General features: G+C 38.1%; 1 protein-coding gene across 11 annotated transcripts in view; it reads left to right on the plus strand.

Moving 5' to 3' along the window:
* Nucleotides 1-23772, plus strand: part of RGS7 (regulator of G protein signaling 7) — a 246431-nt gene that overhangs the window by 163857 nt on the left and 58802 nt on the right. For all 11 annotated transcript variants that reach the window (XM_032102207.1, XM_032102209.1, XM_032102210.1 and 8 more), the window contains 4 exons: nucleotides 8004-8055; nucleotides 19950-20014; nucleotides 21716-21792; nucleotides 21926-22007. In XM_032102207.1, the coding sequence (XP_031958098.1) occupies nucleotides 8004-8055; nucleotides 19950-20014; nucleotides 21716-21792; nucleotides 21926-22007 (276 nt within the window). The remainder of the gene's footprint in view (nucleotides 1-8003; nucleotides 8056-19949; nucleotides 20015-21715; nucleotides 21793-21925; nucleotides 22008-23772) is intronic.

Below are 23772 nucleotides of genomic sequence, written 5' to 3' on the forward strand. Positions count from 1 at the left end.
AAGGGACGTCCTTGCTAAGGGGTGCTTACAGCTTCCTCTGGGACCCGATAGAACCTATCAGCTGGCCAGTTTGAATATGGACAAGTCTCTAAGCCACTTAAAGTTGTGACCACCTCTGTGATCCACATTTAAGAATAGGCAAACTCCCCCTCCAAGCTCTCTCTCGTTTCCGGCGCTGGGACAGGTGGCTGCAGGGCCCGAGCAGGGCCCAGTGGGCCCAGCCAGGCCCTGCTCGGGCCAGGCCGGGCCGGGCCACGGCCATCCTGGAGCCATGGACCTGTTCCAGCCATGGAACCCCCCCCCACTGCCTTGCCGTGGGCAGCCGGAGCGGCTCGGCTCTCCCCCCTCTCCACTGCGATAAGAAACATTCAACATTCCAGCTGCAAAGCTGCAAGGCCGAGGTGAGAGTAACCTTTTATTGCTGTGAAGAGCTGAAAACCTGAGGGAAGAGAGAGAGGAGATGCTTAAAGCTGAAATTCTCTTGTGAAGCTATGATATATCAGAGTATCCTGTTGTAATTTCATGAAGATATGGGGGGTGGAGTGTTCAGCTCGTAAGCAAAAGCACCTGCGCTGAGATAGGCAGATGCTGACGCAGCTGTAATTTCATGAGAAGTTTGAACAGGGAGAGATGAACCAGATGAGGACTTTTGCTCCAAACGGGAAAGGAGAAAACCTCAGTCCCTAGAGATGCTCCCAGAGATAGTCCTAAAGATGAAGATGATGAAGACCCTTTGCTCCCAGGGAAGGAGAAGGGCCTCTGTTTTTGTTTCTGAACGGCTCAACCTTAAAATTGTACCTCAAAAAACTTCAAGAGTGGACCCTCGAAAGCAGTTGCGGGAAAAGCTGCAAGTCGGGGGAAAGGACTCACACGCAGGCAGAGAGATTCCTCTTCCTAAATGGACTGAACATATTTGGAAGTGGGCGGCTGTCTCGTTGTGATAATGTTTTCATAGCATGAGCAAGAAGAGACTTCTCTTTCTAAATGGACTGAACAAGGTTATTATGGAAGTGGTAAACAGACTGAACATCTTAAGGGTTGTCTTTTCACATTGTCAGTGGGAGAAGGGAGGAAGGTGGGGGGAGGAGGAGAGTTCTGAAGGTGGTATAATTTTTTTTTTTCTTCTTTTAGGTCTGTTAATAAACTTCTTTATATTCTTTCAAGTTTGGTGCCTGTTTTGCATTTCTCCTAATTCTTATCTCACAGCAGATAAACAGTAATGAGTATTTTGGACCAAACCACTACACTAAATTGGTGTTTCTGCCCGGTTACAAACCGAACCCGCGACAATGTTAATAGTGAAAAATAATATTTCCTAGTATCTTTTGGTTGTAAACAAACTCCTAGGATACCCGAGAGTAGTGATAGTCACACTCCCAATTTTAAGTGAGATTAATTAATGATTTAATATAAACTAATTTTCAGAGATGAGGGTGAGGTTTTACTGTTGTTTTGTAACTTCTAAGATAAAAGGCAGAAATAACTGAGAAAAAGTGTGAAAACAGGAACAGTTTCTTGTGAAAGCATAAATCTGGTGAAGATAGCAGCAAAATTCATGGACCTTGGAAAGATGAAGGTGTGGACTTTGATGTCTTCTCCTGTTCTGCCACTGGGAACACGTTCTTGACGAGTGCATTTAACCTCTCTGGCCTTGTTTTCCCATGCCTAAATTTGGTATAAAATTATATAGCAAACACTGTAAGGATCTTGAAATAGCTTTGTTGGAAAATAGTTTAGAGTGTGAAGTGTTGTGAGTACCTCGTGTCTCAGGTGGGGTTGCACTGCTTTACGCATCTCTTTGAGTCAGCCTTATTGAGCTCGCTTCCTCTTGGCTCATTCTGTACCGATCTCTGGCCATTCTGAATGCTGAGTCTCTGGCTGAGCATCACAGCTCTTCAGCCACTCTCCAGAGCCTTTCTGGGTCATCTACTGTGCCTTGAGGGAAGGATTTTATTGGCAGCCAGATTTTAGAAATGGAAAAGAAGCAGGTTGTCTTATCCGGCTTTTGGCAGATTTTCTTCAGCAATTGAAGGTGCAATAACTAATTCATTGTCTTTTCAGGTCAGGCTTCTCATATACAGGTTCTGTTAAGGTTTCTGAGGGAAGAAGTTTTCAAATCCATGTGTCTTTCTGACTGCCCCATCAGTGCTGCTTTTGATTTTTCTGACTCCTTACTCAGACACACTTTGCCCCACACTGCTTCCCATGCTCATCCTCATTTCAGGTTAGAAAAGAGGAATCACAGAGCCAAAATTTTGTTTCCAAATTCCTCAACTTCTTTTTTAATGATTGTGAGCTAACCGTGGAGCACTACTTGCTTCCTGATTGCTAGTGCTAGACTAGCAATCTTACCCTTTATCAAGAAATCATTTTTGTCAAGTGCAATGAATATAAAACAGCATGCCAGTGAATTCTGCCATCCATCATGCAAAGCATTTGAGATTGTGCATAACTACTTTTCAGCAAAGGCTTGATTTCTGCTGTTTATAAAGACTCCCTGGTGCCTGAGCGAAGAATAGCAGTAATATGTGAAGGTTTATAAGTAATTCGAATACTACTTCCCCATCCAAGTAATTGGATTTTAAAAAATTTCGTGGAGTGGAATGGATCAGCTTCAGAGACAGCAACTCTTTTCTTATTGCTATCAACAAGGGGTAGCTGAAAGATGCTTAGTGATTTCCCTCCTCGGTAATACAGTTTAATGCATAGAAATTAATCATGTTTTATAAAAGCTGATGGGCAACACTGATTTTTACAAGTGGCTGTTTCATTAGCTCAGATATTATTATTGATTAATTTTGAGGTAGAGCCAAAGCAGATCTATTTACTTTATCACTGGATTGCTCACAGTGCATAGCAGCCACTGCTGCTAGTTGTAGAATATGTGCTATTTTTCAGGATTTTGTTTCATATGCCTTTTTTACAGAAGGATTATGGGTTTATGTGGTTAGGTTTACCTAATGCTATTAGTGTATAACGCAACAGAACCAGTATGTGTTTGTGTGTGCAAAACCAGCTTTCTGGTTAAAAGGCATAAAGATCCTTGTGACTCTTGTTCTGAAGGCTTAAACGTATCTGCAATCACATCTGCAGTGCTAGGTAGGCCTTATTTCTCTAGCTCCTGACTTGTCCTGGATGCTGATTCAAATTACAATTAAACAAAGTGCCTCAAAAGCATACTGATAAAAACTGGCAGCATTATTTCTGCCTAGGCTGATAAACAGTACTTGAGTTTCCTTAAACTGTTCTACCACCCACCTCCCTTCAGCTATAAGTGGGATGTCATGGCAAAATGACAAGCATTCCCTCTTTAATACTTCTTCATGATGAACTGCTTCATATTTCCTTCTGAGGAAAAGTAAAATTCTTAAGTAGGAGAATTCCTTCAAGTTTTCTACACTCATGAAAGATAACCAAACCCCATCAGTATTTCATAATCTTCTCTTCGAAAATGGTGAAATAGTGACTTTGTGGTACGTTATACCGTGTCCATACCTCTCCTGGGTGAAATCTTCACTTATGGGCTTCCAGATCATGAAGCAAGGCACACAGATTGTGTAGTATTTGTGCTACAGGAATATGTGACATTGCAAAGGATGTTACAAAATGTATTTGGGTATGTGATTTGTAACAAATAGTTGAACTAAGCTTTGTTTGCATAGCCAGCTATTTAGAAGGTAATTCGTCTGAGCAAAGCCTCCCTGCATTGCTGTGGGATTTTTTTAATAGATAGATGAGAGCAGGCAGTTCTCTCCTTTGCACACATCTACTATTCGCATTCCTGACCTCATTCCATGAGACCAGAGATCTTCTTATCAGACTCTTCTTATTTCCTAATCCTTCTGTGTTGAACAAGGCAAATCTTTCTCCCATAGTCTTCACGGATAACCTCTCTAGCAAATTCTTCTCAGAGGTTGTTAAATATCTGGAGCATGAAATTGTGTGGAGACTTTTGAAACAGAAATGGAAATGTAAACTCAGCACAAGCATTATGGTCATGTGCTATGTGATTAAACTGTTTGATGTCTGTAATAAGGAACAAGGTAAACTTCAAATTAAGACCAGAATTTTATGACTGTTAAAACCAAGCAATTAGACAAGAAAATGTGGAATATTCCTTTGGAAAAACATCAGTCACTTTAACTACATGCATGTTTATTGTTGGTGCTTGTCAATTCAATCACAGCATTGCAAAAGCCCATTAATCAGAAACTGATTTTTATATCATGCTTTATTTTCAGTGTCTAGGGTTTTTAAAAGATTTTTTTCTTGATGTTTTGGATTTTCTTTCTCTTTAAATCTTAATCTGTCCCTTATCCCTATTTTTTGCCTGTTTTTAAGAGTTTCCCTTATCTCTGCACACATCAATGCCATTTCTTGCTTTGGAAGTGAATAATAGATATCTACTCTTTGAATACAACTTTATCAGCAGCTGTAGCTGCTTTTGAGCACATCTTAGGGTGATGCCATAAGTCTTCACTTGCTAGTAAGAAAGTAATGTAGAACTTTGCCTTGGTCAAAATGCATAGCATCTACTGTTTATTTCTCATCTAGTAGGGTTTTACACTGCCAGTGACCTAATATGTTTTTGAAAAATCCAAATATTAGTAAACTTTAGCTTTCAAAGATTAGAAACAAATAGCGTATTACAACTATTCACTCCAGAGAGTAAATATAGAAAGATTATAAAAGAGAAAATTTAAGCTTTTTACCTTTTCTGGAAAATACAGTTCTTCTCTTTGCTTTAATCTTCTGAAGCTCCTCTGCTTTATGTGATTTTTAAAAAATAAAAATAACTGTCCGTGTTTCAAAGGTCACTTGAATGAATATTTTTTCCATTTGTAAATTACCCTTCAGGTAACTTGCACCCCTTTAAACATCATGCAGATATTTCAATACTTTTGATAACTCTCACCAGTTAGATAGTCATTGTTATGGAGTACTGGAAATAGAGCAGAAAGAGAAATACCAGAGGAAGCATCTCATCATAATATGTACACATGCATATAAATCACAGTCCTGAGGAACCAGGAGCCATTCTTTAGTTTGGTGAGGCTTTTTTTTGCTTTTTCAGAAATAAACACAGTTTACCCACATGAAAACTCAATAAATCCTTAAGCTTTCTGTGCTGAATTTCATCAGCCTTCTAGCCTGAACTGTCTGACCTCATAAAAATATTTCCCTCCCTGATTTTTTTTTGCCCTGTGCTTTGCCCTGTAGCCTTATCTCCATGTCCAAATTAATTTTGGGCATGTTCACAGAGCTGATTGCAGGCAGAATTGAACTTTGTTCCCTCTGAGAGCCAGCTGGCTGGAGGCCAGCTCTGTCCACGTTGCAGTGCCTGAGCAGATGAGCTGTACTTCTCAGCAAGTCCCATTGAATGCATCCGAGCACCAGGCAGGCAGGGTCATGGCTTGCAGTTCAGAGACAGCTTGTGCCTGCCCAGCTCAGAGCTTTGGCCAGGAGAGCTCATGCCTGTGTGTCATTCCCTGGGCAGAAAGACCTTTATCTGGCCACCGTCTCCCTCCTTCTGGAGACTCAAACAAAGAAGGCATTTAATAATCTTCTGTACTTATCTGTACTAGCTGTTATTTGAATCCCTTTCTTATATTGTAATGTCTGCCTTTTACTGGGGTTTCTTTTTGGCTTACCTGATCACACATCATTGAAACCTTTTAATATGGCTCATCATGTGCTTTGCTAATTAAAACTCATGTTCTAACTTTTTTGCTTTTATCTCCCTTGCACAGGGAGGCTTAGTCTCATCCTTAGTAGCCGATGCATTATTTTCTGCTTTTTCCATGATCTCCACATTTAGGTTGCACCTTTTTATCCTTCAGAAAATCCTTGGTCATCTCTGCCTCCTAGTGAGCTAAAGTGACAACATTTCACAGCACTGAAGATCATGTCCCCTTTCCCATATTCTGTTTAGTGCCCACACTGCCTTCACCACCAAAGTGCAAGTTTCAGTAAATTTAAAAGTGTTTTTTCACTAAATACTGAAAGCATTATGCGGGCCACACATAGCTTTTCATTTATGTATGAAACAACAGTCCTCCTGTAACATCACTAACATATAGAATATATAGTATTTGTTCATAGCCTGTTGTGAAATGAATGCTGAAAGCAAATTTTGTGATTTTTCTCTGAGTCAGAAGATGGAATTTATTTTTTAATCTCAGCTGGGATGGGAGTATATGTAAGTTGTCAAGAGAAATCCTAAGTATTTATGAGGAGCTTTAATATGGATTTTGCAGCAAGTATGCCCACAACTGGAAGAGTTTCAGCAGGAGTGCCGCCTGAGTGGATATGGTTTCTATGTATTTAGTAACCCTCACTACATACCTTTTTCAGAAGCTCAGCTTGAACCTGTAAACAGAGATTAACCTTCCTGTTAGCAGAAAAATGATGCAGCTGTGCTTTTCTTCTTGGGCCTCTCTGGAGATACATTTCATGCCTCTAAGGAAAGACTGTTCTCCCTTCCTGAGTTTGTAAACTGTATATTTCAATGATGGTGACCTTTTGGTTTATATGAATAAAAATAAAAATAAATGTATTAAATTATTTTTATAGCTGCTTCTCCAAAACATGCAGAGTACTGCAATTCATTCTTTAGGAGTTCATCTTCTTTCCATTTGCGCTAGTATGTGCTTCTACTGGTCACTTTGATTTCAGTGGCACTGTGAAGGATGGTTGATCGGAGAATTAATTATTGCTTCTCCCTTACAAAGTACAAAACAGCTTGCAAGAAACACATCTTAGCCTTTGAAGTTAGTTTGTGATAGTTCCTTTTTTATCCTTTAGCTCCTTGCTGTTGCTTGATAAGTAGCAAGTTCTAAATTGCTTCTATTAAATTTGATGCATCGGTGTTACAATGCTAAGAGATTTTTCACAATATATCTTTAATTTGACAATTGGTGTGAATGTGTCACCCTTCAGCCCTGTTGGTTTCCAGATTAACATTAAAAAATTTCTGAAAGGAAATGGGCAGCAAAGAGTTTTCCATTTTTGCAGCTGGGAGATTTTTGAGAAATAAGAAATAGAGAGTAAAGCAGAAGGTTTTCCTGAAGAAGCACCTGTGTTTTGAAATACCACTCAAACCAGTTCACACATTTAATGAGTTTTATTCAACTGCTCAAATATTATATAATTCTTTGTATCTGTGTGTATGTGTTTATACAGCCACTCAGTCACAGAATATTCTGAGTTGGAAGGGACCCACAGGGATCATCGAGTCCAACTCTTAAGTGAATGGCCTGTACAGGGATGAGGTGTTCTGTAAAAAATGTTATAATCAGTTACATTTTAACACAAAGTTGCTATTTTAAAAATGAAGTTATTTGTATGAAAAAATCCTATACAGTATTCTTCATTTGCTAGAAGTGAGTTCTTTTAACAATACATTTAGCACAGTTTTAATAAGTTTAGTGTTGAAGTAGTTTTTGGTACTTTTTTGTCTTTCCCTTAAAAAACAAATCACGTTTTAAATCACAACTGGTAAACACTTATTAAAAAGTAGACTTTGATGTCTTTGTGAAAACAAGATGTTTTTAGTGGCATTTTTAAACAAATAACACCCAGGAAAGAGTATTGAATATTAATCTATGAATGAAAACTCTCAAAAATCAAGAACTGAATGAACCTCAAAGGATCTTCTGTGTTTGTACCTTCTAAACCTGATTCTCCAGGACATGTGAGAGATGTATTTCTAGGGAAGACGTAAAAGACAACCTCACTACCTAGCCTTGTGCGTTTTGTTCCCCTAACTTCGAGAACAAAAAACCCCACTTTTTTTTTTTTTTAATGTTGTTCTGACACTAGTATGATAAACAGGTGCACAAATGTAATTTTCTGTTTTGATGCCTATTTCAAAAATGTCAAGTTAACAGTATAATAGGTGTACAAAAAATAGAAATTGTTTCTGAAAACCAGTAACAATCCAAGGACTGTATAATGCTTGCATTGTCTAACTTCAGTTTCCTACTTCTTTGTTTTGTCTATAGACACCCTATTTTTGGCCATCAAATTGTTGGGAGCCGGAAAACACAGACTATGGTCAGTGTAGAAATATTTCCTATTACTTTTGGAAATTATGCATTGTATTAATGAATGCATCAATGCCATCTGTCTTGTTTCACCATCCCACTGTTTAAAACATAATTATATGTCATGTAATTCCTGTGCAAGAGTTGCTGATATTGAAATGAATGTGTTGTTACCTTACTCAAAGTTTATCAGAAGTTGGTCAAAGTCATATTTTGGAGTAGATCTGAGGAGAAAAGAAAAAAACCCAAACCCCAAAATTCAAGACTCATCAAAACCTACCTTGCCATTTACATCCTCTGTTTGCTCCAGCAAGTGTAATTATTTACAGTGAGAGAATCTCAGTGAAGCAGAGGACAATTTATTGATGGTTGTGCAACCAGATTGAGACCCAAAGATGTGCCTAGTTTAGAGCTCTTATTTCTAATGTACACCATGTAGAAGGTTACTTATTATGAAAACTAATATGGTTCTGATATGAACTGTATTAGAAAATACCTTGTTTATTTGCCTGTGCCTTGGGGGTTTATTAATAAATTATATATTGTAATTACTGGTGTGTACTTGGACAGCAAAATCTGAAGATAATAGGTAGTAACATATTAGGAAAAAATCTCAATAGAAAATTATAACTAAGTTAGGTGCCTCTGTACACCAAATAAAGACCTAATTTTTATAGAAAGTGGATCTATGAGCAGCCTCCTTTTCATTCTAGTCCAGACTGTAAGTACTGAGCCCATCTGAAGACCAGGTCACTTATTTAGGTAACTGAGCATGTACATGATAGGTTATGTTTTCAAAACCTCAGACCATGAAAGTCTCTTTTTACAGATTTTCAGAAATTTAGGTGAGTGCTCACTTGTAATTTGGATTCTATGCCCTTGGGAACCAAAGACTCCAAAGGGGATGGATGGTTCCAATAGATGCTTCCTGCGTTTTTGGAGCAGAGAGAGTTTAGTTTCAAATACATTGCCAAATAAAGCAATTTTAAGCTGAGACTCTCAGCAGAGCTGAGTGTCTTCAAGGTAGAGTTTGAAAATGTGACAGTGTCCTCATCCTATTGGAGTGGAAAAATGTTCAATTTTTTACTGATATTTGAAGATGTCCAGTAAATAGTTATTGAAAGCTCCCAAGCAGGAAGGATTCTTACCACACACAAGTGTGCTTAGCCACTCCGTATGAGGAAGTTAGTCACTGAAGGAAAAATGACTGATTTACCATTTCTTACTTCAGTATAGTCCCCTAATATGTTAAAGATCAGCAAGTAATTATCTATGGTTTAAGAGACATTAAGTTGATCAGTTGTAATGTGTATCACGTTACTGGGGTGATTTTAATAAATATATGCTTAACATATCTGAATTTGAGATCAGGCTGAGAAAGTTTCTATTAATATCCTTTAGTCTAAAGTAGGAGACACTGACTTTCCTGTCGCAGCTGATCAGTGGATTGGTCAGTGAATTATGAACCTTAGTCAGTAAATAGAGATCTTGTATAATCTGTCCAGGTTTTGCATGCCAGGAATACAGACTAAAGCTTGGAATCAGTGCCTTTATCACACAGGGAGGTGCCTTTGTTGAACAGTAAATGTACTCATTTGAGAGCTTTTGAGATTTAAATATGTTTCAGTTGCTGAGTTAAGCTCTTTGATTGCAGAGGGGAGAAGGAAGGGGAAGCAAACCCTCCAATCCTGCTATCTCATTGCTCCTTCCATGTCATGACCAAAAGTGCAATCCTGTGAGAAACAGACCCACAGCTTCCCCATGCAACAGGGCCAGAGAATTGCACTGGAGCTACCAAAGGTGGCTGTGTCTCACCAGAACTGGATAATGCTAGGGCATTTGCAGGAAAATAAACTTTTGAGGCACCTTTTCAATACTGTTCTTATTAGGTTAACATCTGCTGAGTCCCAGAAATTAGCATTTTCCCTGTAAACAACGATGATCAGAGGAATACAGGAAAATCAAAATATTTAATAAAAATATTTAAGGAACCAAAACAAATCTAAAGTAGGTTTGAAACATTTTGAGAATATGAAAGGATAAATTTCACCTCAAATATATGCCAAATAGGTTCTGCAGATTTTCGCAGTAATTTTTACTTCCTGGAAAATATAGTAAATATAATTTATGTTATTACAGATATGCAAATGTACTTCATACTTATCATGCATTATGCTGCCGTGCAGTGCTACCAATTTCATGGACTTGTCCTGAACAAGATTGAAACTGCTCCCTCTAAAACGAATGACTGTGGCAGGCATTAGAAGTCTCTCAAGACTAGCAAAAAGTAAACTCCCACTGTAATCTTCCTTGATCAAAGTTATTAACAAAGCAAATCACTTTCTTTGGCATTAACCTAATTTTACAAGCCTTTGAAAATACTCTAGAATTTTATTTTAATTTAAAAATTAATCCCAACCATTCATCTTTACTCACCCGTAGCTGGGCTACTGTCCAGAATGTAGCACACTGCCAGGAAAATAATTTATCTTAAACAAGAAATTAAATGAGATTGACATACTGTATGTTAGTTTATTACCAGAATTAACTAAGAAAGAAAATAATCCTTACATATTTGTATATGTTAATACCTTCTCTAAAATATAATTTGATCTACGTGAGCTTGTAATATCAAATATTTGCTTTAAAAAAATTTTTTCTGTAGAAAGTGTAACTGAAAAAGATACAAAGAATCTTCCAATATGTCAAAAAAACAGACACACATTCTCATAATAAAGCTGTAGTGCAATGCTATGTCATGGTGGCAAAAACAGGGCTTGGAATAATTTAATTTATGTCAAAATGGAAAATAGCCTTTTGATTGTAATTTCCAAAATATTGGCTATGATCATTTCAAGGTTAATGAGAAACTGCTAATTTTCATAAAGCACTGAAAATCTCCCTCCTTTTTCTTGAAAATGATGCTTGAAAGTGTTGTCAAGAGGGATTCCTCAAATTGCAAATAATTTTTACAAAGGAAGGTCCTTAAGTTCCATCTGTTGAAGTCCCATATGTCTTGGAGTCCACCCAGGCAGGACATGTTGTTCTTTGTAGAATGCCATTGGTTTTAGTGTGATTATGTTAGTGAAACTAAGTAATAATAATAATAATAATAATAATAACTAGTATTATTAAGGCCAGTGTAGTTCAGACAACTTTGTTTTTCCTGTGAGAGTTAAGTCACGTTTCTGAATTATGATTAGGTTTTGTGACAAATAGAATTGGATCTCAATTCAGAAAATCTGGCTCTTGAAATGAACACAGCTAGTGGCTGAGCATGTGACATGCTTGTAATTATCTTCTCTTTTCTTACAGATATAATTTTGTAACTGACAGATTTTTCTTTCATTTTTTTTATTTTTTAGGCTTAATTTAACTTAATTTTGACAATGTAAGAAGCTTATAAGAATTTCAGATGTATAAAATATGAAGAATTAGTAATTTTTACTCAATGTAAGAGGCTTATAAGAATTTCAGATGTATAAAATATGAAGAATTAGTAATTTTTACTCATTTTCTTTAGTGAACTTCTGCTGATGGTTAGACTTAAAAGTATCTGTGACATATCAGACTCTTTCTTACAGTTAAATGCATATTAAAAAAAAGAGAAATATGCTCAAAGGAGAGAAAGAATAAAATTTAGGAAGTGCCACAGTCACGTACAGTCTTAGGAAGGTTTGGACTCATACTAGAAGACAAAAAGTCAACTGCATCTGTGTAGTGGCAACAGGATGTTGTTTGAGCATTGTAATTTTTTTGTGTGCATTTCTCTCAAATGAGTTAAAAATGGAGGAGGACTGCAGAATATTGGTAAGTTATGGAGAACACAGTAAGTAACTGATAACACAACATGATTTTAAGAGCACTCGCCCATGTGATCTTTACATGATACTAAGTTAGACTATTTTTTTGCATACTCAAAGCAAATTCTCAAATTCTGCTGCTGTGATGAAGGACAAGTTTTGAAAATGTAACATATTTTCAGTAGCCTTCCAGGTAAAGTCATGTGGTGCAAAGGCAGTCTCCTAGGAAATTAGAGCAATCACAGGTGTTGGGGGAAGTCTTAATTAATTGCTCTCTTTAAAAGTGTAAGATACCTGTCTGCATAAGTGCTGCAGTTCTTCAGATAGTCATGACTGTTATCTATCCTGCGTTACAGTAAAATGAAGTAGCCATTTACTTTTGCTGCGTCAAAGCTGTTTCATTGTTATTCTCCAGCATTTTTAAGAAAGCACAAGACCTTCCTTATTAAATTTACTTGATAATCAGCTAACAAGTCAGTGTGAACAACACTTCCTTCCTTATGATACTTTCCTCTCACTTAAACTGACAGAGACTTCTCTGTGTTCTCCCTCTGCTTTTCTGTTCTGAACATGAGCCATTTCCCCTGGCTCATTTCCCTCTTCTCTCCCAAACTTGCAGTAACGCTAAAAAGTACATAGTGCCCAAAAAGTAATTGCAATCATGTATCATGTTTTTCACATGTTGAAAATTTTCATATAATTTTCTGTTATGAGTCTATTGCTTACTTATTTTACATGCTTAGCTTCAAATTCCTCTATGAAAATTTGAGTAGTCCAGGAATTTTCTCTCTGATTTGTCTTTCTGTACCCTTTAGCATAGAGTGACTGTTTGGAAGGAGAACTGTACAGAGAATGCATTATATGTTTTCTTTGCCCAAATGCACAGGAAGGATTTCCTTGGCAACAGCTTATTAGTAAGCAATTTGTGTTTGAGAAATACTGATCCCTGTTGCTTACCTGAACTCGGCTGGAGCACTGTGTGTGCTCAGCATCTCTGGAAATCCACTCATGACTATGAGTCAACAGCTTGGGGCAAAACTGATAGCAGAGAAGCACTTTTGATACAAATTGTCATGTATAAATAAAAAATTATTTGTTAAAATTCATGCCATGAGACTTTATGAAGAATATGTAAATAGTTTCTGGAGAGCTCTGCCGTTCTATAATCTGAAATCTTGATTCTCAGTTCCCATTTTTTCAACAGCTGATGTCAGAGTGTGTCAGTAATGACCCCTGCAAGCAATTCTTTTAAATCCCTAATACAGATCCTTCAATTAAGGATCTGTCTCTCAAAATTTTCTGGATTTCTAGGTGTAGTAAGCAACAGACTTTTCCCACCAGAACTCAAGTAACATACTAAATTGTTGCTAAGACTGGGTTGTGACTCCTTAAGTGAATGACTTGCCTTTAGGAAGCTACATATACAGAATATATTGACTAAGACCTTGGTGGCAGGACTAAGTGAGGAATACAGTCTACCAAGAATAACAGCCTCTCAAGAAAAGTGTGGCTGGTGCCAGTGCTTGCTATGCGTAAAGTTTGATCTGGGCAGAACCAAATCAAATGTGCTTTAGGAAAGACATTTACATTAGCAGAAAGGTGGAAGAGGTGACCTACAGTATTTTTTCCCGCTCTGAATTCATATACCATTATATTTCTCTGCAGAGATATATTATTTACTCATTAGAAGCTATCTCTGTCATGTAAATGATGAAAGTCTCACTTCAACAAGCATGGCCTGAATTTTGTTCTGATCCTTGCTAATTCTGACATTGACAAACCACTGCAATGAAGGCTCTTTAACCAGGAGGCATTCCCTGATAATGCTTTCCAGTCATCTCACCACTTCAGAGTTTCGTGCTTACCTGAAATATTCTTTCCAAAAAAGTGTAACTTATTCTCATAATATGAGGAGCATGGAAAATGTGTTAGGCTGACACATTTGTATGCACACATAAGAAAGGGTAACTGATCCAGGCACATGTTTCTGCAGTACTGTTTTAAAAGCATTGATAATTGCATCTAGGTCCCCTATAAATAGAAATAAAATTTCTTATCAAAATTCTGAGATTCATAAACATAACTTGGAATTTTCTGAATTGCTTTGAAGTTACTATGTTTAGTAAACGAAATAGTTTTCACAGAATATCATGAGTTGGAAGGGAATCACAGGGATCCTTGAAGTCCAACTCCTGGCTCTGCACAGGACACCCCAAGAATCTCGCCATGTGCCTGAGAGTATTGTCCAAATGCTGCTTAGATTCTGACAGTCTTGGTGCAGTGACCACTTCCCTGGGTAGGCTGTTCCAGCGCCCATCCACCCTCTAAGGGAAGAACCTTTTTCTAACAACCAACCTGAACCTCCTCTGACAGATCTTAAGGCCTTGTCACAGATCACTACAGAGAGTAGAGATCAGTGCCTGCCCCTCCTCTTCCCCTGACAAGGAAGCTGTGGACTGCAATGAGATCTCCCCTAAGTCTTCTCTTTTCTAGGCTGAAAAGCCAAGGGACCTCAGCCCCTCCACATATGACTTCCCCTCATCCCATTACCACGAGTGACCCAGATTAGAAAGGTGTGAAGGAAGCAATGTTGGTGTGCTGCTGATCACCATGGAATGTCCTCTCCAGCACCAGTGTCCCTGGAGCTGTGGGCTCTGTGGCCATTTGAATGTTAACCCTAATGGAATCGTGGTGCTGAGGCTGAGGTCCCCATCACCATGGGTAGCCCAGGTTAGAAGAGTGTGGAGGCAGCAATGCTGGCACTCCGACATGCTCTACTTCCCATGCCTCTTCAAGCCCTGTTGTCCCTGGAGATGACTCTGACTCTCTGAAAATGTAACCATAATGGCAAATTGAAAGCGTTATGATAATATCAAGAAACATGAAATAGTTCAATGGATGCAATTTTAAATTTTATTTGATGACTGGATATTCTTTGTCTGATCCTATAGCTCATGTAGCTTTGGTGACCTTTCTTCCATACTAATTTTTGTCACTCTGCAGGATTTTCCAGGGCCATCATCATCTGGGGACTTCTGTATGTTGGAGACAAATTTGTCTTTTTCTAGTTCTTGATCTCTTTGGTGCTTTGAAATTTGGTTTCTTTCTTGGCCTTGGTTTATGTAAGAAAGTCCTCTGCTCATGTAAATCTATAATCAAATTGCTTTCCTGAAATGTTACAGGAGAAAACAGGATCAAAGAGTAAAGAGTAGAGAAGAGGAGAAGTGTTTCATAAGTTAAGGTTTTGATGATTTGGCAGTTTAATATACGTAAAACTGATCATGGTCTTCCTTCTAACTTAACGTTATTAACATTTATGAAAGAGTGTGGTTGTTTTATAGATACACAGGGCTCTGTGGTGACCCATTTGTCCACCCCAGAATTGTAATAATGTTTTTAAGACTAAGTGGAACTCAATAGCTGTTGCTAAGGGCAATTTTTTTTTCTATTGACTAAAAGCAGAAGTGACCTAAAGATGGTATGAAATAGCCCTAGAAATCCTAGCGTTTAAATAAGGGAATTAATTTCATGCTTTACATCCTGCAGTCATGTTTTGTGCTGATTGTCCTGTAATTCCCCATCTGAAGCAGGCACTTCAGGGGAGAACTGTCTGCCTGCAGGGCACTTTGAAACCCTTAGGCCTTACAGTACTTGCTATTTTCTTTGCTCTTTAGATACAGACTAGGCTTGTACACACTGACTGTGAAAACATAATTTTGACTCGGGGAGTATGTAAATTTAACCTGGCCTCAGTGGAAATAATGAGCATTCACTGAAAGCACACCCACTGTCTGGGGTGAATCAAGCTGCGATACCCCTGGCACTGGGACAATTATGGAAGGGGCTCGTGTACATGGTAGTGGGTGTGTAGGTGCCATAGTCCATGGTCTTCAGAGGCCCAGTTAAACTTCCATTGAATTTAGCTGTGGCCTTTGCTCCACTGTGGCAAAAGGGAAGATTTACCCCTGTTTAGCAACAAAATAAAATTCCTCAGTGTAGGTTTTGGGTGAAAGTTCTGTGTTTGGTTTTTTGGGGTCTTTTGAGTAAGCATGTATAATATAATGTGTACTCTGTCCAGTTTCTTGAGTCTAGAATGAAACCTGTCATAATCTCTATGATCTTATCTAAAGAAAAAATCTGTAGAGGTTTCTTAGACACTTTCAAGTACAAGTGAGCAGTCAAGAATAGGAAACAAAGGTATCTAACCATGAAAATGATTTTTTTGGGTGTAACAGTTTAAAAACTTGCAAGAGGGAAAACACAGACATCCTCTTTATGCAACTCTGGCTTTTCGGTCTCACTTGAAACTCTCAGATTGCCCACATTTTGTGAATGCCTGAATAGAATTTTCAAGAGCTAATAGACTGTATTTACTGCACAGCTACTGAAGTGTGTTTCAATACTGGTTTGTTGTTCAAATACCCATTTATAAACATCACTGACCATCTTTCATTATCAAATGTTACAAATTAATATGGCCTTTAAAATTATTGGCGAATCTGTTCTCTCATGATAATCAGTCACTTCTAAAGCATAAGCTATAGCATCTAATATATAATTCAGTTTAGTAGAGGCAATTATGTTGATTGCAAAATCCATCAGAATACACTGGCTCCAAAAATAAGAGTGTATAAGGCAGTCCATATTTAGCAAATTGAGGTTATTAATCAGACCCTGTTCCTTGCATATCATTCATCCCCATGGTGAGCATTTTTCAGCACCCTTGTCAGGGAGCGGCAAGAGCGGGCAGCTCTGCAAGGGAAGGTGAGCAAGAACTGAGGTTGGCAACAGTGCAGGCAGGAGCAAGGCAGCAGCATGGGTAGGCTACAGGGCTGGTTGGAGATCTATCTACAACACAGCTCAAGCCTGTGCCAGGGGGAGTAGCTGGGCTTGAGCACAATTTCAGGGCACAGGCCTCGGTGGAGGCCCTAGATGGGCTGCTCGGTGCAATCACAGCTCCCTGGTGTACTGAGGACCAGGACCTTTGCGGGATAGATAAATAGAGAACTATATATGGAAATAGAGGAGCTTTTAGTTGGAGACCCTTTCTGCAGGCTGTACTTCTTATGAAGCTGTAAAAACACTGTCAACATGTGGGATTAGAAAGCAGACACTGTAATTTGCTGAAATTCTGGGAGATCCTGACTCTGCTTTGAGAGGGAAGGTGATTGACATCGTCCAAGTCAGGCTACTGGACACATGCAGTTACTTCATGCGGGATTTGGTGCAGAAAAGGAGTGGTGCCTGTGAAAAGATGGGAGTATCCATACTTCAAATATCATTGTCCTAAAAGTCAGAATAACAAAACCTCATTACACTGTATCTTCAAATGATATGGCTTAAAATGAGGTTGATTTTCACATTCTTGCTACTGAATTTTTTACAGATAATATGCTACTGAATTTTTTACAGATAAGCCAAATAATATGATAGCAAGAGTACAAACTGGTGAACACAAATTCCTGAGCTGCTGCCAGCTTTTCATGGCAGTTAGCTCTTAAATAGAGGGTCGAACATGCACTTTTATAAGGATGGAATTGTTAGCACATAGCAATAGCAGTAAATTGAGTCAGAGTAGGAATGTCCTCCAGCACTGTTTTCTTCTACACTAGAGGATATGCTACACTTCCCACAATACTAAACCTTCCTTGAGCATATTCTGCCTTACCCACGGTGGCACATAGAATCATTTCTGACATAAAGAATCCAAGCCACAGGTGTTATAACCATTAGGCTCCTCTGAAGGGAAAGGAATCTGGATATTTCAGATGAAAAAAAAAAAGGGTCTGAGGGATGAACATGATTTTTTGAGTCTTGGCCAAGTTATGCTCATAATGAAAACCAAACATCTTTATATGAACTGTTTACTATGGATTGGGAGCAAAGAGGGTCATTAAAAGAACCCTGCAGGGAAAATAACTGCAGTAGAGTTACACAGTGGAGGCACAGTATTAAATTAATAAAGTGTCAAGCTGATTTGTCTCCTGGTGACCCAGTGGTTGTTTCTCCAGTATTGAAATCTCTGTTATCTGAAGATACTTTTTTTGATGAAACCTATCCTGACAGAAAGATGAGCAGGCAGCTACCTCTGAAACAACAATTTTTGTAGGAGGTAGCAGGAAATATAATCCCAAAATTTGCCCACAATGGGACTCAAGGAAGAGCTAAACTAACTAAAAGTGCCTGTACTGGGACTATGAGGATGTGGTTTAAAAGTCTTGATCCAGTGCAGGAACTGGGAGCTTGTTTTGTTTCTGTTCAAATGGTATTAGATTGGTAGACAAAATTTGACCCCTGGAATTCTCTGAACTGTCTACACATTTATATAAGGTATGTATTTTATTGCTAATATTTACAAGGGTTTTTTGGGATTTTTTTTTTCTTGTTCGACAAAATAACCAATTTTGAAGGAAAAGAGGAAAATGCTTCACTGTAAAAAAAGCTAAATGAAAAAGACCATCTCTCTCTTCAAGAATCTCTTACCACTGTACTGATTGTGAATGCAACCTAGGTACAAAAGGTCCAAAATTCATCCCCTCATCTTTTTGTGACGTTTCAGCATGCATGCCAGTGCATTAGTGTAAGTGTATAATTGTATTAAAATGCATGAAAGCTATAGAAGGTATCTGTCTGCTGTGTGTGACATGGGCATATATCTGCCTTTTTATATTTTGTAAACACAGAAACTGCTTTGGAACCAGAGGGTATATGGGGGTGCAGGGAATAGAGAAAGAGACCACGGCTTCTTATGAGAGTGGAGAATGAAATATTCTAAAAGAAAATAGACCAAATAACACACACAAAAAGAGGAGGGCAAGAAAAGAAAAAAATTGCATTAAAATGTAGCTTTATTTTACATCACATAAGACCTTTAATTGCAGGTAGAAGTGCTTGTAATCAATTAAACTAAAAGAACATTCACTGGACTGGGTGTGCATGCATTTGCAGGTGACATGTCAGGAATAAATATTTCCATGGAATCTTAAATTATATTTGGATTGACTACCTTAATACTCAAAGCTATATCTAAAACGAGTGCCTCCTTCTTCCTAGTTAGGAAGAATTAAGTTCCTATGTGAAGTTATTTCACAGAGAGGCTTTGCTCCTGTAGCAGACAAGCTGGCAGTCAGGGAGCAGGAACATTCCTAAGCACAAGCAGTAATTATGGGCCCCTTTTGCTGCTTATAGAGACAACAGATAAGTTAAGGATTTCTTACCTACACTGATCAAAAGATACATCCATCTAACACATGAGCAGTGCTCTGAAGTAATGAAGTGGGTAAATATTGCACAATTAGGAATTGTGCTGCACTCATTGTCTCCCTGGTGGGGGAAACTGTATAATACTCAGAGTTGTTTCTGAAGTATTTGCTGCTAAATAAACTCTGTTGGAAATGAACTTCAGCATGTTATTATCAAAGATCCTGTTCTGTCTGAATGAAGTGCAGGCAGAACAGGTCTCCTGAAGGATTTTTGGATGTAGAAAATAAATGAAAGATTTTTTTTCTCATATCTAGTAGATGACACAATTTTTTTCATATTTTGGTCTCATATTATATTCTGGTTTAAATATTGGTTATAGCAGACTAATCTGTATGAGACATGAATTTTATCTGGAATTATTTTTTAGCTAAAATCTTCTTAGGTTGAAAGTTTGTGTTTTCTAAATATAGAGTAAAAATAAATAAAACCATGTATTCATGTTCTTAAAAACCTGTTTGACTAATACAGCAGCAGCTCCTGCTAAAACTCTTGTGCATTATGGTTTATACACACACAGTTTGAAAAATGTTTTGCCATTTTTCTTTAATGTGCTAGTTCCCTGTCCATTAAAAACCCTGACCTCAAGTACCTCATGCATTTTACATATGATGTGTTGCATAAAGCAGATTTTATTATTATTTAATGAACCTCTGTATCTGATCCATCATTTCAGTTGCAATACTGGTAGGTAGCATTGAGCCCATGTTTAAAGCTTTTTAGGAAAAGGGACACAACAAACCGAAAAAAGCTAGCTTTAAACCAGATATGAAGCCTTCATTTCTGATCTGCTGTGTTTGTGAGATAGTAGCAAATTCTGTGTTAATTTTTTCTTTTCCAGCTGTTTACCTCTGCAAGCGGACAATGCAAAACAAAGCAAGGCTAGAACTAGCAGACTATGAAGCTGTAAGTACCTGGCAAAAAGTAAATTTTTCTGCTGGGCCTAATGAGCCCGTGAAATAATGTTAAGCATGAGAACTACAGGCATTATATGTGAAAATTTATTAGTTATCCAGTTCTTCCAGCTTATGGGTCTAACACTGCTGAGTAGTTTTAAATGGTGTTTGCGAGACTATAGTGATGGCTAACTGGACAAATGTTGAGATTACAGTCCATCTCTAATCTTACTCTGCTCAGATCACCATGCCAGGATCATAAATAACTTCACAAATCCCAGGTACACCATTAGTGTCTGGAAGCAGTTGTTCTCTACACCATTTAAGGTTTGAATGAAGGATCTCTGACAATATTTTCAAAACCTCTTGATAGATGTAGAAATACTAATCTCATTCTTTATAAGTGATGCTGACACTTGAGCCTTTTCCCATCAGCTAGATGAGAGGCAAAGAGGGTCAGACTACAGGCATTCCTACTCCCTGATGGTTGTGCTGTGCCTCAGGCAAGGTAAGATAATGGGGGCCAGGAAGAGCCTGAAAAAGAGGGAGTTTGATTAGCTGATGAGGATGGCATTCGATAAGGAGAGAGATGTCTTGAGTTCCAACTCTACCCCCAAAAAGTTCCTGAATTTTTCATGAACATGTCAACATAAAATTCTCAAACAGCCCTGGCTCTGAGCTGAGAGCTGTCCAGCTGTGCTGCTGTGACCTGATAGCAGGGTAGTCAGCCAGGCCTCTCAACACACCAAATACTCCAGCCACAGCACCATGCTGACATGCTGTATTGCTTCTTCTGGCACAAGCTTGTTTTTCAGTGTACTGCGCGGTGGGATATGCATAATTTTATACTTACATGCCTTAGAAAAGTCCCTTTCAGTGTACAATCCATGAGAGCCTTTACTGGTATTGGCAAGATCTCTAGAAAGTCTGCTCTTCTCTTTCTGTAGTCTTCATTTTCAGTGCGTATGGCACAGAGGTACATTTGCAATGCAAAGAAATATAGTAAAAACAACACATTTTTTTTTAAGAAGACTGCATACTACTGCTGTTAAGCTGGGGAGAGATTGAAAAAGCTCTCTTGGAGACAGTGAAAATGTTCCAGCATCAATGGAAGAAAGAATTTTGCAAAGATTTTATAAATGTTCTTCCTGTTATTAGTAGGATAGATACATTTCCTGTACAGTATTGAAGAACTATAGTCTGCATTTTTAAAAATGAGGATAGCTGTGGAGGTTTGGCTATGCTACCAAAAATGGCAGCCAAAATTGTTCAGTGGAAACCATTTGCAGGGATAACTGATGAGGAATTGTTGTGTGGATCATCCAGTATGGAGATAACTGCTGTTTTCTTTCATTATTACATACTTTCAAAACAAAGATGTTTCTTTGTACTATTTCAGAATTCCTAAGCCAGCACCCAATATATAAAAATGTTTCAGAAATCCCACGTTCTACTGAAGAATGCATCTACCCTTTTTATCAGAGTTTCAAAACTAAAATAGTCGAGGCATTCAAAAGTATTCCATCTCATTTGGTGTCAAGAAAAACTTTATATCAGATAAGTAAGGTCCACTTACACTGACACAAATATCGTGACTTGTATTATATCTCAGTGAGGGGGATGCGAGGGGAGAAGGGAAAGATAAAGCCAGAAGCTATTAAAGAGTAAATAACTTGTAACCTAACCCACTAAAATTGTGATGTATTTTCAGGAGAGTTTGGCCAGGCTACAGCGAGCATTTGCTCGGAAATGGGAGTTTATTTTTATGCAAGCTGAAGCACAAGCAAAGTAAGTTCCTTTGGAGATGAGCATTTTTCATTCTGCATGCTTTTTGAAGGGGGGGAAAGTGGTTGGACACTTTTTATGTTTAAAATTACTGTCATCAACACTGTTTCTTTTAAATATCCTATGACATTGACAGGGTTGACAAGAAGAGAGACAAGATAGAGAGGAAGATTCTTGACAGTCAGGAGCGGGCATTTTGGGATGTGCACCGTCCGGTGGTGAGTGCTGGTGGGGCTGCTGGCTCTGTGAGCAGGGCCACTGATAAATGTCAGCCATTGTGGAGCTTTGAGGTAGCCTGGGGACAAGTAAAAGAGCAGTAGGGTGAGGGGTTGGGGCTTGCTTCCCTTTTTTTAGGATCTAGAGTTTATATGAATCTGTTATTGTAGACTGCAGATGTGTGTGCATCCAATTCATGATTTTCAGTGAATAGATGTGTTGTGCCTGATTTCTTGAATCAGAAGGTACCTGTCTTTGACTATTATCATCTCAAAGGTTTCCTAAGGTATGAGTCATACAACCAAAATTATCAGCATAACTAAAAATACCCTTAAATAATTCTGACTTGTTTTTTTCAGTCTGCTTTTTTGCTTGCTAAGCCTTTCAACTTCACTCTAGTTTTGTTTCCAAGCTATTTTTGAAGTACACAAAGGTTAGATATCGGCTTTGAGCTGTGGGAGTCACACACTGTCTAAACAAGATTTATCTGAGTTCTTTGTCAAAGTCCATCTGAATCAAAACTTTAAAAAAGAAAGGTTCTTACATAGTCAACTACCTTGAGTGCTACAATTGTGAGACAGAATGTCAATTCTTACAATAATTCCAATTAAACTGTACTCTTTTTTTTGCTTTACTACAGAGCAGTATCGGTTTCCCTTACCTAGAGTTAAACTTTCATTTACCGTGCATCGGGTTTGGTATCATTACCAATGAAATCGTACGCGGACTGTATCTTTGACACTGGGATAAGCTACTTTTAGTGGGGGAAGTAAAATTAGATGATGATATGTGTAGAAGAGTAGAATGCAATGAGAAAGTTTAAATAAAAAATAGTGAACTTGAACATGATCAGCTTACATTTGTGACTGTGGAACTGAAGCCGTCATAGAAGAAAGGGATTTTTAGGTAGGATTTAGAATGTCAGGTAGAGAAAATCATTTCATGTTAAAGATTCCAACCACAGGCAATAGATGCAAGAAGACTGGGACATTATTGTCTAATCACTGACAAAAAATAAGGAAGGAGAACAGAAAGAAATTTTCCATCTGATGTAGATTGGAGCTACATAGGGAATAGACACAAAGTATCTGTGGACCTGAGACCTGTGAAGGCACAGAGAGCTTTTATATTTGCAGAAATGGATGTAAAGGTTTTGAATCTGAGAATGAGATGTAATTTTCAGGTTTGGAAGAGATGAATTGTTGAAGCTTCAAGAGAGTTAAAGGGACCAGGACAAGAGGAAATTGAATCTGATTAAGAGCTTTGGCTGAACTGTGGATAAATCTGCCTGGTCCAGCAGATGTTTTTAATCTGGCTGTAAACATGCCTAGGAAATATCAGAGGCAAAAGACTGGCTTACAGTCAGCAATGTAGGCTCCTGGCTTTAGAAGATATAAATAGATGAATGGAGAGGTTCATACTTTGGCTAAACTGCTCCTCTCAAGAGTCATTGAAATAATATTTTTGAAAACATCGTTATGAATTTACTGTCACAGTAAAAGCCAGAAGCTTCTTTTGAAAAGAATAAAAGATAAAACACAAACAGACTGAAAAGAGGAAGGTGATGCTAGAGCTACTTACAATTTGTGGTGGCTTTTCAAGCCCCCAAAAGCCCTCCCAAAAACTTATAGAAATGCTACTGGAACTCTGGAGAGCTAAATTTTTTAAACTGTTTTTAAAGGTAATGTTTGGATGAGAATCTGTATATAATGCTTATTTTTAATTACAGTTTTTCACCTTTTGATGAAAGTTCAGAGGCTAGGGGTA

The sequence above is a fragment of the Corvus moneduloides genome, chromosome 3 (genome assembly GCF_009650955.1).
Source record: "Corvus moneduloides isolate bCorMon1 chromosome 3, bCorMon1.pri, whole genome shotgun sequence".
Taxonomy (NCBI): Eukaryota; Metazoa; Chordata; class Aves; order Passeriformes; family Corvidae; genus Corvus; species Corvus moneduloides.